The following is a 17,769-nucleotide window of genomic DNA, read 5'->3' as shown; positions in this document are numbered from 1 at the left end:
ATATTCATGGACTTTGGACATAAATGCTCACTTAAGGGCTGAAATGAAATAGTATGTTTTCTGAAACTTTGTCTTAGACCAGGGGTGTCAAACTCATTTTGGTTTAGGGGCCGCATACAGCTTAATCTGATCTCAAGAGGGCCACACGAGTTAACTCATTGCAAGATTAAATAGAACTAATAAATGTGGACTTGTTAATTTTTATATTAAATGACTTTCACTTTTACACAATATATTATGAATAACCTCAGCGTTTTTAAGAAAAGTATGTGCAATTTCAACAATACTTTTACTCAGTTAAACATTTACTTGTGCATTATGCATAAGAACTGATCACAGTGATTGTACAATGATGAAAAACAATTATTCACATTTTTTAAAAACACAGTCCTGCATGACAAAATACATCAAACAAAATTAAGAAATTATTTAAATTTTTCCACACCGGAAGCTTAATCTGCTAATTAAAACACAGCGCCCCTCGTGGACAATATAAGAACTGCATATTTTCAAATGAATGAAGTACATGTTTTTTTCACTAATTGTTTTATCATTCTCTTCCTTTTATCTTGTCCACTTGTGAAAGTCAAATCTGATGAGCTCTTTGTGGCTTCTTATTATTTTATTTTATTTATTTATTTATTTTTTTAATAATGATAATGCATTTAGACACAGGGCCGGACTAAATTGTTCGGCGGGCCGGATCCGGCCCGCGGGCTGTATGTTTGACACCCCTGTCTTAGACTCTGTTTCTATTTATTTCAGTTAACTCTGATTAAAACTGACCTCCTGTTGGTAGACGTCTATGGTTGTCGTGGTGGTCACCTTAAGATTAGGTTAGAAGTATTTTGCTGGCAGGTTTCTCTTGACAATTTGAACCGTCGACACTGTGGGCTTCGGTTTCTTTCTTCTGGTCAAAGGTTTCCTCTCCCTGGCTGCAGAACAACAAGATTTTTAAACAGCTTTATTCTCACAGCCACCACACAGATCAACAAGTTATAGCTTTTTTTAACCACCCCTTCTCCCTGTTTTTAGTATTTATACTTTAGCTGTGGTCTGTGGTGTTTATTGAACTGTGGGAGACTAAATCTACCTGAAGGTACAAATAAGTTGACTTTTAGTCTAATAGTAAAAATTTGTCTGTTTTTAAATTATGTATTTGGTTACTCTATGTCAGGGAGTTCAGTGTTCAGGTCTTGGTGTTGTGAAACGTTGACTCTGACCCTCCTCTGGAAGTTTGACTGGAAACTTGTCAGAAATATTTTGGTTCCTTGTTTTTTTTTTTGACTCATACGAGAGGGAAAATGTCTGATTTCAGTTTCTCTCTCTCTCCGCTGCAGAGTGCAACCCTGGCCACTACCTCTTTCAGCAGGGCTGTGTGAGAGAATGCCCCGCGGGCTTCGCGGTGGGCTCCCAGCCCCTCAACTACACGGTGGGGAACTACGTCTTGCCAGCTTCCGTCCTGACCTGCCTGCCCTGCCCGCCGCCCTGCGTCACCTGCAGCAGCCTCGGCCCCATGTTCTGCCTGTCCTGCCCCGATCACAGCTCCCTGGACCCGGGCACCGGCACCTGCCTGCGCCTCAACCACTCCATGCGCGAGTCCCCCGGCGGCTTCATGGTGGACCCGGAGGACCAGAAGCCCCCGCTTGAGAACGGCTCCCAGCTGCCCATCACCGTGGCCGTGCTCAGCTGCGTGGCCATCATCGCCACCTTCGCCGGCATCTTCCTGCTGCTGCAGCTGCGCTCCGGCGCGCTCATCAAGCTGCCGTCCCTGGAGGCCGGCGGCGGCGGCGGCGGCTTCAGCCTGCGGGGGAGCAGGGTGGTGTCGTACCGCGGCATCCCGACGGTGTGGGGGGACGACGGGCTGGACACTGACTCGGAGAACGAGTTTGACGTCCACAACGAGAGGACTGCCTTTATCAAAACACAAAGTGCTCTTTAATGCCTTCATAAGTCCCTCCTGCTCTACTTTTTAAATTCCTCTCGTCTCCATCTCTCTGACACTTTCGGGGCTGTCCCCTCGCAGTCTCTTCCGCTCATAAACCCAGTTAATTTGATCCGTTCTATCTTCGTCAGATCCTCATTTTTCTTTTAGGAGCCGGCCCCCTCGCCCGGTTTGCGGGAGCCGTGATGGGAAGCTGCTGTTTTTGAACGCTGGGGGACGGCCTGAGCTTTTTGCTCGCTGCACACTTGGGTGAATTTCTGTCTAAGCGTCTCCTTCCTCCAAACCTCGAATCACTGACAGCATCTGTTGGTGCAGAGTTCATTCTCCCCTCCAGCTCCTTTTTGTTACAGTAAACAGATTCGTGCCGTTTACTGTATCTGCCAGCGTCTCCCCTACCTTTCCTCCCAATAGTCTCAGTGCAGTAGCCAGATGAGATTCCTGAGTGATAGAACATCTGATGATTTTTAGTGTGCGTTTCTGAATGAACGAGACTACTTAACGATGGGTGTCGAGATCTGACGAGCAGAGCGGAGCGTCGTTCCCTTAATGAAGACGTCGAAGTGCTAACCGATGGCCAAATTACCTAAAAAATAAAATGACCCAAATGTTCCTAATGAGGCACTGAAAAATATTTGTTCTCTCCACATTGTCATTTGTTGACATCAGGATTTAAAATCACGTTTTAGCTGGGAGCCACATTTTTTTTTTCAAGTGCGTTCAGTCAAAAGCATAACCAGCAATAGCAAAAAAAATAAAAAATAAAATGGAAATTTAATAGTTTGAAATGACACAGTAAAATGAACGCGATACAAGATGGAAAAAAAAAAGAAGCTTTGCCATCATTTTAGATTTTCTGACTTGGTAAACTGCATTTTCAGGACAAAAAAAATGCCAAGAAAATGAAAGATAAACGTCTCCTGCTCCCAGCCGTAGATGTTTAATGCCTGCATCAGATGGTGAAAGGTGAAGCATCCGAGGCGCGGCGGCGCATGTGTGAGCCCCTCCAAGCAGCTGGCAGGTGTTGACTCGCCGGTGATTGATTCCTCGACACAGCCGCCGCAGTAACAATACGTCAAGTCTCTCCCCCCCCCCTGCTGTCAGAACGCATCAGCCCCACAAACACCAGCCTTGTGTCTTAATGGCTGGATGTGGGGTTGGAGCGCGTACGTGCCGTAGGATGTGAAGCATCGCCTGACTCACCTGGCCTCTGAGGTGGTGGTTTAGGTTTTTTTTTTTTCACACTCTCAGCTCGCCTCCTCAAATCTTAGGTATTGATTAAAATCCCACGTCGACGCTCCTCAGCTCATCAGTGTCTCTACACTCATCCTCCAATCAGAGATTTGAATAATCAAGCCGGCATACTTGGAAATCATCCTCCAAATGATACTACAGCAAAGAGGTTTTATTAGTATAATTTTATTTTTAAGTGGTGACAGTTTTTTTTTCCCCCTCCTTTCTGGGCTGTAATCATATGAAATAAGCATCTCATTGTTTAATCCATGATGGCAATTTTTGATTCCTCTGATTTTTTTTTTGTTGCATTTTCTTCCTTCCTCTTTGTTTAAATTTCTGCACAGAAAGCGCTGATGCTTGCTGGGAGAGGTCTGCAGATGATGCTGCGCATAGAAAACTGCAGCTGCTCATCCTTTTTATCTACCTCTCATATCCCACAGCAAGGCTTCATGCACACTTTGAGGAGCTCTTAATTACGGAGGTGAATTTAAATGTGGGTTAGGCACGCATATCTTCTCTGTGGTGATTTGGGTGAAGGGGTGTGTGTGTGTGCGCGCGGGGGCCAAATTCATGGTTTAGAAGGGAAAGAGTGAAAGTAAATCAGAGACTGTCACCTCCACTTCCCTGGAAAGTCATCTTGTCTCTCTTTAAATGTAATGCCTTTAAGGATCAGCATCATCCGCGGTCACACCTGGGCGTGAAAGCCGGTTACCGAGATTAAACGGGTGAAAGAAACGTTCTCGGATGAAAATGGCTGGCATTCACGTGCTAAATCAACCTAAAACCAATAGGGGCGTTTTTTGCTCTCCATCTCTAATGGGGCGTCTCCTCCTGGAGTTCAGACCCTTTTTGTTGTGTTTTTTTTTTTTTTTTTTCCCCTCCTCTGTTTATGTCACTGACAATCAGTTTCCTCGTCTTGAGGGCAAGAAGGTGCAAAGGCACACAAACAAATCGATTTTAGCTTGTAATTGAACCACTGGTGTTTGCGAAGCCTTCACGGGTGTTTTTGGAAAAGGCAACAGTTGGTAAAGGGTAAAGCCGAGGGATGCAGGGATATTCGTACGGATGCCGTCACGCGCCGTTAAAATCCCTTCAGACGGCCCAGAGGTGAAGGCGCAGCACGTTTGCTGGTTTCTGGACCGGAAGGGGACCCGGGCATGTGTTTTTGCAGTTGTGAGCTTTATGTGATGTACGTCAGTGCCTACCGCCGTACGAGCTTTGCTTGGTCCCCGCTGAGCTCCGGCCTCCAGTCCCAGAATCCTATCGGCTCCCCCCCCCCCCTCGGCTTTGTGCAAACCCCCGATAACGGGCAGCGAAGCGGCATCCAGTTAAAATCCGAATGTTAAAGAATTATAATGAAAAAACACAATTTGGTCAATATCGTGCACTTTGCATTTTCTCATTCCGAACACTTTCTCTGCAACATTTTGGAGCCCATTAGAGCTCCCGGATTGATTTCCCGTCATCCTACGTTGATGTATTCACTACAGCTTGACAGCTCCGAACTGAAGAACTCGTCTCATTCAAGGGTTTTAACTTTTTAGAGAAACTCCTGAATAGGCGGCAGGATTAATTAGCCCATGCTTCCAGAGCTGCTGCTGAAACCCATCAGCAGCTCTCACTGCCACAATGTGATATGAAATACACACTAAGAAGAGAACCGGTTCGCTAATGGTGCCAGCAAGTAGCTTTTTTTTTTTTACGACTACAAAAGATCCAACCTCCCTGGCAGGAAAGCTTGAAGCTGTTGAACGCTGACAAAAAATCAGTTTGATTCTAATTTTTTTTTTTTTTTTTTGTCCGATCATAAAGATGAAACCCTTCGTGTCGTTTTTTTTTTTTTGAAGGCTTTCACTCGGAGCGCGATGTTGCTCCTGTCCCCGTTCTTTTAGCATGTGGTCTGAAGTGATCCACGCCAGCTCAGACGTAGTTGATAGGAGCAATATCTTTGGCATAACCAAAGACAATCATTTAAATGCTGTCTGTTTGGTATTAGAAGGTGTCGCCTTCAGGTCGGCTCATCCCATCCGTCCTCCTGTAGCGGCGTTCAAGGTGTTTTAGTTGAAACCCATCCGCGGGTCTCTGCCTTTGCGAAGGTCTGTAACGATGCGTTGAGCAGCTGTGGAGGGAGGAAGTAGAATGTATCCCATGTTTCCCAACCTTTTTAAGGGCTGAACCAGACCTGCGTGCACATGCTTGTTACAGTAGAAACGAAACACTTTGTGACGGAGGAGCAGTCTCAGTCCACTCCTTTGACCTCCTCCCACCTCTTCGCGAGGTTCCTGACCTGTGGCTGCACACAGTACCTTACAAATTTGTGACCTATGATTAATGTACAATGAATGACTATCCTACATGGGACATAACTCTAAAATAAGGCCTATTTTTGTACTATATGAATGGTGCATTGTAATTTTCTTGTAATTTAAAGATGTTTTTTTTTTCTTTTGTTTTTCCTTTTTATTTAATTGATGTCAATTATAGATTCTACTAAAAATAAAGATCTATGCAAATTTAAATGTCTGTACTCATTTTGTTTAGCCTGCAAATGTATCACAGTTTCCAGACTGTATTCCTTTTCTCATGGTGTAAATGTTGTTTGCCCTTCTTTACCTCCTTTCTTCTTTCTTCCAATATAACTCGTTTTCCTTTGTCCTTCCTGGTAGTCGTATCCTTCCTTGGTCTCTCCCTTGATTTCTTCTTCCTCGTCAGCCTCATGTCTTTTCTTTCCGTTTTTCTTCTTTCTAGTCTTAGCTTTGTTTCTTCACCTTCCTGATGTGCTTCCTTGCTTTCCTTCATGATTTTTCACTTGTCCTTTTTCCTTACTTTCCCCACACCCTTCCTATCTCCATCCCTTCATGTGACTCCTTTCCTTATTTTCTTCCTTATTTCCTTTCTTGTCCTTCCTCTGTTCTTTATTCCTTTCCTAACTTGCCTCTCTTTCTTTCTGTACCCTATTCCCTTATTTTTTCCCATTTTTTTTGTCCCATTTTTGTACCTTTTCGTTCTTCTTTAGTTCCTTCCATTCCAAACATTGTTTACTTATTTCCTTCTTTGTGTCTTTCTCACCATCTTTGTTTATTTTCTTATATTCTTTTGTGATTTTTTTTCCTTATGTTCTTTGTGTCTCCCTTTTCTAGTGTCCATCCTTCTGTTCTTCCTTGCAGACTCTTTGTTTTTGAGGTTTTATATTTAAAGCCAGTCCACTATATTTCCTAACATTTGTTATATTTTCTAAATCTGGCTTAGAAGACTGAGAAATTTTAATCTGGAATTGGAGTGTATTGAGTTTTTCCATGAAAAAAACCGTAGGAACCCCCTATGGGTTAATGTGCTGAATGGGCGCAACTGAAGTAAGCGCAGCGGTAAAGCTGTGACTTAACCTTTCCTTGTGCATCCAGGGAATGCTAAATGTGCTGAAAATGCATTTACAGTTAAAGTAAAGTTCTTGCAGAAATATAATTTATTTTAGACGTATTTAAATGTCAGTCACAGAGATTGTATTGGATTTTTATTATTTTATTTAACGTCCTATTCAGATCATGTGAGTTTTTTTTTCGAAGAGTTTATTTTCTTTCAACACTTCCAGCTGTTCCCAGCAGTAGATGAGTTCTTCCTTTTCAAGTAAGCCACAGAATAATCGTTAACAGCCAAAAAAAAAAAAAAAAAGAGAAATAACTTAAACAGAAAGCAGACATTTTTAAAAATCTATTTGTGTTTTGGGCTTTTTCCCATATTTATACATCTCTGTGACAGACGGGAAATTGGAGAAGCTTCTTCACCATCATGTAAATTTGTACCAGAATATATGGATATAATGATTTGGTGAAGAGGCTTAAGTCTGACATTGAAGAGGAAGTATACTGCTGTGCAAAAAAACCCAAAAAAAACACCTTTCTTTATTCTTGTCTTCAAAGCAGCCAGTGTCTTCTAATGTTTAAAGTAGTCTTGATCAACTCTTCTTACATTCTCTAATTTTTCTAGTGTTCTTTCTGTCTATTCCCTTCAACCTAACCATGACAGGATGTGAATGTGCATCTTTATGTCATGCTGGAAACTCCTATTCTGTTTACCCGTTGCACACAGACTGGTACATTTCAAACATTTCTATTAATTTAGAAGGTTACGAGTTACAGCTGATGGAATCGTACATTTCCTAAACGACCAGTAAACATCCTGGTCTGCATGCACGCAGTTGCCTAACAGAGGGTGACTAAGAACGTCCAGAGAGAAGCTACACTTCAAAAGGTCATGGCTGCAGATGCTGTTCTGTTAAAGGAAGCTGAGGCTGCTGGAGCGGCCTCCGGTTCGTCTGTATTGTTGGGTCTGCTGTCTCTCATCTTCCTGTTGGTGATGCTCCATAAACTGAACAATCAGCCACAGTGACTCCATGGTCATTAAAGCAGGTGTTGGTACTTTTGTAGCCGCTGTAAAATATAATAAGCGTCTCCATAAAGCTTGTCAGCAGTGGAAGTGCTCTAACATTTCCTGGAATATGTCTGCACACAACGCCAGACAAATGATCACTGATCCTGAAAACATCAAACTGGGCCTTGAGCGACTTGGATGCTGTGCCCTTTCCTCCAGAATTTTTAAAACACAAACGTTACTTCAATGAAAAGACTTTGGAGCAGGGAACGAAAGTCCTCAAGCTATTGTGTATTTTCCACATGGTGCAGATGTGTTTTACTGTCAATTTGCTGCATTTTCTGATCCACCCCTTGAATTTGGAGCCTTCTCTAAAAGTTTATGTTTATCTTTTGTTAGATGGCTTGGAATATAAAACCCAATCAAACCAGCTTAATTTAATTTGCTGGTATATGCCAATTTAGCTGCTCTTGAGTGACATTCAAAGACTAAATATAAAGACAGGATCCTGCAGCAGCTGTGGTGTCCAACTTGAGTCCTCGCAAGCTGCTTTGTTGCATATTTTAGCTGTTTCTCTGGTTCAAAACACCTGAAATAAATGGATGGGTCCATGCGCTGGCCTCTGCAGAACTTGGTAACAGGCCAAGGAGGTAATTTAGCCATTTAAATCAGGTGTGTTGGAGTTAGGACATCTAAAACACACAGGACCCTGGCCCCTGAGGACCCTGGGAGACCATTACTCTACAACCTTTGTGCGTGGAGTGCATTCATTTGGTCTGCAGCGTTTTTTCTTTTTCTGAGCTGCTGTTTCCTCTGTGGTCTGCATTAGCAGAGCGCGTTTAGCCCCTTCCTCTCTGCAGCTTGTTTTAATGAGAGTGTTTTGTAATTTATGGTCGGTGTAATTTTGTGAAAGAGTTTACAGCAGGGAGGTTGCACCGAACAATCAAACCATCTCATAAACAAAAATAATGGCGAGAGGCTGGTTTTATGCAGTGGTCAGACAGAAAAATTTAACAAGCTTTGGTTTAATGCAACAGAGACCCCTAAACAGTTTGTTTTAATCTGTTGTCATATGTCGCGCCGCACGTTGCATGACTTTAAGAGGAGAGGCACAAACATCACACTGACAAATTATGAACTAAAAAAAGGAAATCAAATGCAAACTGCATTTTAGCCACTATAATGACTTTTGGCTGAGTGACCTTGCATGCTCTACAGAAACGCAGGCCAGAGTACCACTCCTGAGGCTATTTAGGGTATGCTGGTTACCCTAGAAAAAGCTGGTGCGGCCTCCTCTTAACCAACGATCTTCCTTTTACAGAGCAACGATCTTGCCTGTCTGATAACATGAGTTCAGCTATACATTAACTAAGAACACACAGCATCAATAAAACTACCTATAATCACAGTCTGTGATGTTCTAAATGGACTAGAAATGTTTCTACCGCTTCATATGTGCACTGTTAATTTTAATCCATGCACTTTCCTTGATTTGAACAGCTAAAGAAGACTATTTGCCAATGGAATGAGAATTTCTACCACTAAAATAAGATCATTAGACATCCTGCACTTGAAATAAGATGATGGAGATGAATTGTTCTTATTTTAAGTGCGAAAATCCTATTCCATTGGCAAATAGTGTGATTTATCCTCTCAAATCAATGAGAAATACACTAATTTCAAGAGGATTTTAACTACTTTTAGTTCCCTTTTTGCAGTGTGCTGTCAACTCAGCCCTCTGCACAAAGCTCCTATTCTAAGAAGCAAGGGCACTGACTGCATTGTGTATTAAACCAGTAGAAAAAAGTGTTTAAGGAAAGGAGCATCTGCTATATATATAAATATATATATATATTTATTTAGCTGGTGCTTGTGCTTCCCCTTTTCTAATGCCACCTCGGGCATTTCGCCCATATAAAAAAAAACACCGCTGGACCCCTGCAACTGTCAACCACAAGTAACTCACATTTTCAGCTGTATATGCACGCGCACAAGCACTTTGAGCAACCTTGGAACCACATAAAATGGGCTTGCCTTTCCTGTTGATGTAGTCCATGGGATTGGTGGATGATTTCAATGAGAGCGCTGTCAAATGTGTTCAAACATTATGGCATCCTATGTGCACGACTGAAGCCCCAAGGACACAGGCCAACAAGAAAGGCTCAGGGCAGGCAGAAGTTTTCTCTCAGTCCATTGGCCACAACATAAATATTGATGTGTTTTGTGTCGAAGTCTCTTCTCAATTGTCTGATGGAGCCCTGAAGTCTTTAGAAGACTAACTAAATAATGAAACGCGATAAGATCTGCTGTTTCTCTTACCTTTGATGAAAGTGGGATCCTGGATCTCTGTGAACCAACCTGTGAAAATAAAGGTTAAATAAAAAGAAAATATTGCTCTCTAGTGAATGGGATTTTAAAAAGGTGCGTAAAGGGTTAAAGATGGGCGGTAAACAGACCTTCCAACTACAAACTTACCTGGATTCTGTGTCGCTGTTGCTAAGGCACTGCAGTCAGTTTGAGTTGTGTATTAGTTGATAAAATAGTTATTCAAAGATATACTGCAGCAGAGTTTCACTGCAGAACCGTGTGCTACTGCGTTCATCAAGAATGTGCTGATACGCAGGCCTACCAGCAGGCACCAATGGCATTAACTGGAGTTTAATTCAGACGTTAGAATTTAAATCAACTTTTATAAAAATGTTGAATACCTTGAAAATGGCCAGGGGTGTTGTTTAAGAAATGTTTAGTGTAACTTTGGCTACACTTGGTGGGTTGCTTTATATCATTTTAGCGTGTCTGTTTTACGACATGTACTTGAAAGCACCACTTGCAGGGCACGTGGTTCATGCTCGATGACCTTAGGAGATGTTTCGGTCAAATACATTATATACATAGACGGCTCATTACCTGCTGGAGGCCTGCGTCGCCGCCATCTTGGATGGGTCTCTTCTACTCTAGGCTGTCAAGGAAGCCAACGGGACAAAACACAGAGAAAGCAACTTTGCCCGTATTTTTTGCAGCTTTCGGTAGTAGCTCACTGGAAGTAAATCACATGGTGCAGATCACAATTTTTGGGCTGAGATTGGTTCTGAAGATGTGTTTTCACTTGTTGAGAACATTGCAGAAACCCAACGGATGGACCGCAATTTCATACTTATTAATTTATTATCACTGTATTTCTCAAACTGAATCACATTGTCAAATAAAGTACACTGTAGTTACAGAGTGCCAGCACATTCAAGAAGCTGTGAAAACATTTTTTTTTTCCCGAAGGGTTTTAAGATAGCAGGCAGGGTAGTGTTAGACACTGGAATGGCCTGCAAATTTTAAAGAACACTTTTCCAGACCTTTAAAAAAATGTGTGCATGCATGCAGAGCATGCAAAAATATAAAGAAATTATTGTTGGTGTTTAGAGGAGGCTCTGGATTATATATGTGTGTGTGTAAGAAAGCGAAATAAATCTAAATTAACAATTCAACTTGTTTCTTTATTAAAATATACATATATCAATGTAAAGAAAATTTGTTTAATAGTATAAAACAAAGTATTTCAGTATGAAATCATGTATTTATACATTAATATGCCACATGTCTGTCTTTTAAGAGCATAAAACAATGCATTTCACCATGAAAACCTGTTTTTGTTTACGTGTGACAGTGTCATGTATCAGAAACCACATCTCTGCCGTCTGTAACAAACCAAACTCTGTGAAAATCAGCTAATAATTCAGAGAGTTATGATTTATTTCAGTTAAGCAAACAGCTTCCTCAGTAACAAATAAATGCACTGAGGCCGAAATTTTTTTTTTCTGTCTCAAATCCATGAGAAAATTAGTAATTGCTGTTAGAAGTCTATGAATGTCAATTTACTTCAGACAATTAAACTATGTGGGCTTAATTATAAAAACGTGTGAGCATCTGTTTTGCGATCATTCAGGTTAATTTCCTTCATAGTCTGAGTTTCTAGCAAAATAGAACAGAAAGAACTAAATAAATATTTATTTTAGATCGCTGTCAAACTTTAATTATTTAGACGTTACCTATTATAACACTAGGAGCCCCTCCACTGTTGTCATGTTCAATTTTGATTTTTGATGTAATACATTGTATAGGCCTGCTCTTTTATTTACTCATTATTATTATTTTCAGTTTTTGCATCTAATCATTTATTGGCAGCTGACTAACAAATATTTCTCCTGTGCATTGCTGGACTGGATATGGTTCATTGTAATGAACGTTGGGGGAAGAGCTTATTTTAAAACAAGAAAACATCTGAAAGGATTTAAGACATCAGGTTACAATAGGTAAAACTTTCTCATTCTTTTTTTGGGGGGGTGGGAGTCAAACTTCCTCTGGTTGTTGTGGTATAAGTCGCACCATGGTTAAACTTCTTCAGAAACGTCGGGGGGCAACATCTTGATAAGCCGCGGTGGTGCACTTATGTAGCATTTGCAAACCAACTAATCTACACAGAATGAGCTAAGAGTTGGTCTTTGTTGTCAGTAACCTAAATTCGTTAAACCTAAAGAACGGATGCGATTTGCAAAAGTTGTGTTACAGTGTTTCAGAGTTACTGAATGATGACCCGTGACCAAAACCCCAGTATAACTACATTAATTTTCTCATGCAATGCCATTTTGATATATATATATATTTTTTTTAAGAAAACATTCTTATAGCAGGGTCTGGTTCCCCCCCTACATTTGGTTCCATTGCCATTTTCCCAGTGGATGCAAAGCAGTGACAATAGAAGTGCTTTCCTGTTTCCTTAGAAGCCTTCCTGTGTTAATGCAACCTAAAGCTCATTATTTACCTTATTCCTTCAGTTCCTGGAATTCACTAAATGTTGAGTTCACCTGTTTCATGTTGACTGTTTTTTTAGAGGTTGTCAGACCGAAAGTTTCCTGCTTCCTTTTTAATGTAAGAATGCAATCACAGTGTAGTTTGTGTGTAATAAACACATGTTGCACCAATGTTTTTACTGTAAAACAGAGAAGCAACAAAAAGAAAGTGGAGTCATCAATCTGTCTAGTTTTGAATTGTATGTTTTATGTCAAATAATGAATTTATTTTGGTTACGGCGTGGCACACATTTATTAAAATAGACCATCCTCGGGGGAATTTTACAGATGATGCCGTTTCTAATGTTGTGATCAATGTAAACAATTTGTAATGCGGAGCTCACCAAAGCAGAGATGGAGGGATGCTCGAAGATGTTCAGCGTTTAGTTACAGGAACTCTAAATAGTAAGAGAGACCTAAAGCTTCACTGATGACGAGCGTTTTTATTTCATGTAGTAAACTGCCGCTGCTCGTGTTTGCTTTGCACAAAGCAGCAGATGATTAGACCTGATAAATTATGTAGATAAGGAACATGACTTCAGCTCAGTAGTCTGCCACGGTTCAGTATTCGGCCCGTTTTATTTCTGCATTTCAGTTTGTTTTCATCCGCCGGAGTAAAAGGAAGGTGTGTCTGGGACGCACGCAGTCACACCATGGAGTTTAGGAGGTGCTGTGCGACCAAAGTTGTTGGCAAATTGAAAGTAGAACCGCATTAAAATACATGAGGAAGTGCTGCCTCACTTGAACCGCTGTAGATTTCTTTCTTGCTCACAGGGAAGTGAAACGTCTGCATGGCCGCAGAGCGAGAGGAAGAGAGGGAGAGAGACGCTGCTGGTCATTAGAGCAGCTGCTTCCCCCATGAGAACGGGCTGCTGGGGTTCACTGCCGACGAACGCAGAGTCCCGGGCAGAGGCGGCATCCGTCCAGAGATGGGTTTCGGCGAGGATCTCCGGTGTCCACAGGCGCACGCAGCCGTCATGAGGCTGTTGGATTCTGAGCTTCACCTGATGGAGGTCATGAAGAAGTGGATGGGTCAGCGGGCGAAGAGCGAGCGCGAGTTTTCAGTGCAGCTCCACCAAATGACGGCGATGGCCGAGAAGATGGACCGGCCTCAGATCAGCTCGGGGCTGGATTACATAAGTCAGCTGAACAAGGTGAGGTCCGCTCTTCTTCGGGTTGAGTGCATGTTATCCTGTCAATGTAAAGTTGTCAAAAAGATAAAAAAAAAACTCTTAGTTTACATTAGAAGTTGTTTTCTGTGTCACGTACAAAACAATGACTAAATTTGTCAAATGAGGCATATGTGTTGTTTTTATTAAGTGACCTGTTTCTTCCAGTTGCCTCTTTATTTTAATGTTCATTTGTTTTACATCCGATTGCACTTATTTTGCAATGCCATCACTAGTCTTGCGAAGGCCTTTGAATTTTTCATCTACATGGCTTTCAGAATATCTGATGACTACTTGGTTTATTTAAAATCTGTTTCGACATTCTGCTAAAAGTGCACCGAAATGGGGATGTAGCCTCACAGAGTTTGGTATTAATGGCACTTAGATGTTAAATAGCTTCAGTTCATGAAAGTGGAAGCGGAGCAATGCTTGTTGTTGCTTTCCCTTTTTTTGTAAGCTTGTTTCATCCTGAAAAGGCAATCCCTAAAGGTTTTACCCCCACCACTGCGTGTCAGTCGTGGGGAGTGTTGGTCTCGCAGACGGAGTCCCTCAGTCAGGTGATGAGGCGGCACTCTGAGGATCTCCTGGATGGGCCTATCAGCAAGCTGACTCTTCTCATCAGAGACAAACAACAGCTCCGCAAAACCTACGCCGAGCACTGGAACCTCCTGAGGAACGAGCTCAACAAGGTGTGAAACAAAGCGCATGCAAACAGGTGTTTCTCTCATGTCTTTGACATAATGGCTTCCTGCTGGGGACCCAACCGCCTAACCTCTGGGGCTTGTTTTCTTTTTTTTTGTCTAAGAAATGGAGACAAGTCTTTAAAACGCGATGTTCACTGTTCCCACTGCATTAAAGTGAATCTATCGCTCTTTTAATAACTTATTTTTCAATTGCATTCAGGCGTGGTGCTCATGATTATGAGTAATGTTCATGTCACTGAACCAAGTGGAGAAAGTTATTGTTTTTTAAAAGGAGAAGTTTGAAAGAAAAGAGTGTGAAGGCAGCCGATAGTTGCTTAATAAATTATATTATGTTTTCTAACGCCAATCTTGTGCATAAATTAGTAACAATAAGGCCACTAAACAGAAACATGGTGACAGAGTCTCATTCCCAAGTTTCAGATCATAAAGGGAAGATTTCTGTGGCGGATTCACCCACAGAGGAGAATGTAGATTCTCAGTCATCCAGGTCATGATCAATCCAAAAAGGTCAAAAAAGAAAACAAGTGGACTTCCAGTCTTCAGATTCAGAATAGAAGTCCAGTTGTTTTATTTTTTTTTTAACCTTTTTTGGATTAGTCAGAAGAAAACTGGCACCCTGTGGAGGGATTTCACAGCTCTCTTAGCAAGAAACAATTAGCATTTAATTCACCAAATTATAAAGAACCACTTGTGACAAAAACTGTAATTCAAAGCGTTGGAGCTTCTGAAAGCATTCATTTTAGATCTCATTTCAGCGTTGTGGCTCTGATATGCATTAGCATGTGTCGGCTCCTTAATTCCCAGCTACTGGGCCTCCAAAATAGCCGACTTTATACTCACCACTCATGCATTTTTTGTGCAAGTCTAATTTTTCTGCACATGAATAATCTGCCCGGCAGTAATGTTGCCAAAAACATCCAGACAACCCATCAGTGGCAGCTGTCTAACTCTACAGCTACATCTGAAAGGGTTCGAATATCGTGAAAAAGGTTGATATTTTTGTCACCCCAACTTTCTGAAACGAGTGACAGATAATAATGAACTTTGTCATGATATTCATGTTTTTTTTTTAGATGTACTTAAATCTGTCTGCAGTTGGTTTTCCCACAACAGCTCCAACATGACCTTGTTCTCCGCCATTCATGTTTGGTCTGAGTTATGAGGCCAAATTCGTGAAACGGTTCCTTTCATCAATGTGCTGCAATGGTTTCACTATCACTGTATAAAAGGCTCAGACATTCTTTGTTTATGATGTTGGTTCGGCTGCTATCAGGAAGTGACGTAGGTGTAAGTTCAGGGCGCTATCTGCTACTTCCGGTTAACTTCATAGCATGTCGGCTGTTTGCAGTTAGAACTATCGATGCTCCGAGTGTTAAGTTAATGAATGAACGTAAGTTACCACATTCGGTGCTTGGTTTGTTGATTACACACAGAAGTATTTTACACCTAACAGTTTCGTTGGTCTTCATAAGTTTATGTTAAAACTGTTTACTTACGGTTTGGATTTTCGCTGCGTGTGCGCTGCGTCGGGGTTGTGCGTCATGTGTGCATGTTGTGATCGGGCGTGCTGCCGGCTGACGCCATGGCGTAGTTTATTTATTTGACCACATGATGGCGCCAAAAGCTACTCATTATAATTTGAGCTAGAAAACGTCTGTTTATTATGTTTCATTGAAACTGTGCTCACTTTGAGTTCCTGCAGTATTTAAGCCAAGTGATGCTATATTTACATAATTAGAATTATATCTAATATGCTGGGGAAATGTATTTCCACAGATTGATGTTTAAGTTTGCCTTTTTTGGATATGTTTAAGTTTATTTGGTTTAAACTTCTACTGTTGCAATACATATTTGGCCTAATGGCAATTCATATGTTATTGCAGACTGTTGGCAACACTGAGTATTGAAGTGGAATAAACCCTGCTGACGGCAACAGTTAAAGGAGTGCGAGCCTCATTACCCTATTACCTGTATCCTGACCGATACACCATCTTGTTGGCTGTTAAAACCTTAAAAGAACCAGCCTCTATCCTATTACCCCCTAACATTTGGTCCTTCGAGCCGGAGACAGTTCTCAAGATGGAATCAGATGGAATGAAGCCTCCTGATGTCAGACCTAAACGGCAAACACGCCGACCGAGCCGGTTTGATGACTATGAAGTTGACTATACAGGTCATCCCTTTATGGAAACGTATCACCGGGACAGCCCACAGCCTCTCCCGAGAAGTATGGGAGTTCAGCCTCAGTACAGCAGCACGTTTCCCTTTTATAGTGATAGAAATGTGGCCTACTATAACAGTCCTCTGCTGGAGAGAAGTCGGCAGGATTGGAACTTCAGCGATTTATCACATGAGTACACCCCCTTCTCCAATCATCTGGGACCCTCCATCCCACCACTTCATACAGACTTTAGAGCTCTGCAGGCAGAAAGAGAGAAGCTTCAGCAAGCACAGCAAGGATTACAGGAGGGTCTTAGAGAACTAAGTGAAGCAAGGAGTGATATTAAAGCATTGATTGAGGCTGCCTACTCACTGAGGAAGGATATGGCTCAGCTTACTGCCTCACAACATAATACTCATCAGCCCCCTACAAGCAGTTCGGAAGGGGCATACAGACCCACAACTGATACAGAGCCGTTAAAGGAAGATGAGGAAGGGTGGCCTGACCCACCACCGTGGCCTGAACCAGAAGAAGACCTGCCAGCAGGATTCTCCAACTTAAAGCTTGAAGAACAATATTCCGATGAAGGCTTACAATACCGCCCTCCCTTTAATGCAGAAACTCTCCCTGGTAAGCTTTCTAATCCTTCATGCCTTCCGCAGTATCAGGATCCTAAAGCAGACATGTTTCGTTCCCCACCACAACATCCTGGGCGAAACACGGGTTGGGAACCAAACGATAGAGGGTTGTTACAAAGGAAACCAGTTCCAGCCAACCCCTCCTCTCCAGTTAAAGGGACGGTGGGTGAGATGTCAGACCAAAATAACCCAAACATGCCCTTTTCCCCTGAGTTAATATATAGGGGGCCCAAACCAACAATTCCAAAGTTCATTCATTCAGATCCTTCTGAATTTGCCAGGCTCCGAATGGCTCTGGAGAACCTGCTCCCTCCTAATACAACTGAGCTCTTCAAGTATCAGATACTTGTCGACCATCTTAAGCTTGATGAGGCTAGGCTTATTGCTGATGCGTACCTGAACTCACCCCGACCGTATACTGAGACTATGGCAGCCCTCCATGATAAATTTGGACAACCTCATCAGCTTGCTCTAAAGAAAATTGCAAGTGTCCTAGATGGTCCAGAAATAAGACGAGGTGATACAGGAGCCTTCCAAAGGTTCTCTCTCCAGGTGCAGTCACTCGTTGGGCTGCTACAGACATTGGGGACTGAAGGAGAAGTGGAACTGAACTGTGGCTCCCATGTTGCCCGGCTAATAAGCAAGCTCCCTCCAGAACAAAGAGCTGACTTTCGTCGACACCAGTTCAAGCAGCCTGGGGGGATCTACAC

The 17,769-nt window shown here is 42.1% G+C and overlaps 2 protein-coding genes across 2 annotated transcripts in view; both read left to right on the top strand.

The window, feature by feature from the left end:
* furina (furin (paired basic amino acid cleaving enzyme) a) overlaps window positions 1-4,542 on the top strand; it is a gene marked incomplete at its 5' end in the record, with an annotated part of 44,621 nt that extends 40,079 nt beyond the window's left edge. The window contains 1 exon segment of the mRNA XM_036133249.1: window positions 1,341-4,542. Coding sequence (XP_035989142.1) covers window positions 1,341-1,942 — 602 coding nt within the window.
* An 8,363-nt stretch (window positions 4,543-12,905) lies between these two features.
* LOC118561283 (tyrosine-protein kinase Fes/Fps-like) lies at window positions 12,906-14,251 on the top strand. The gene is made up of 2 exons (XM_036133250.1): window positions 12,906-13,541; window positions 14,072-14,251. The coding sequence occupies exons 1-2, from the start codon at window positions 13,317-13,319 to the stop codon at window positions 14,249-14,251; spliced, it is 405 nt and encodes a 134-aa protein (XP_035989143.1). The 5' UTR covers window positions 12,906-13,316.
* Window positions 14,252-17,769: the final 3,518 nt, after the last annotated feature.

Source organism: Fundulus heteroclitus, unplaced genomic scaffold, assembly GCF_011125445.2.
Source record: "Fundulus heteroclitus isolate FHET01 unplaced genomic scaffold, MU-UCD_Fhet_4.1 scaffold_598, whole genome shotgun sequence".
NCBI classification, from domain to species: Eukaryota; Metazoa; Chordata; class Actinopteri; order Cyprinodontiformes; family Fundulidae; genus Fundulus; species Fundulus heteroclitus.
Note: the sequence above shows the minus strand (reverse complement) of the source record. Positions and strands in the feature narration are given on the sequence as shown.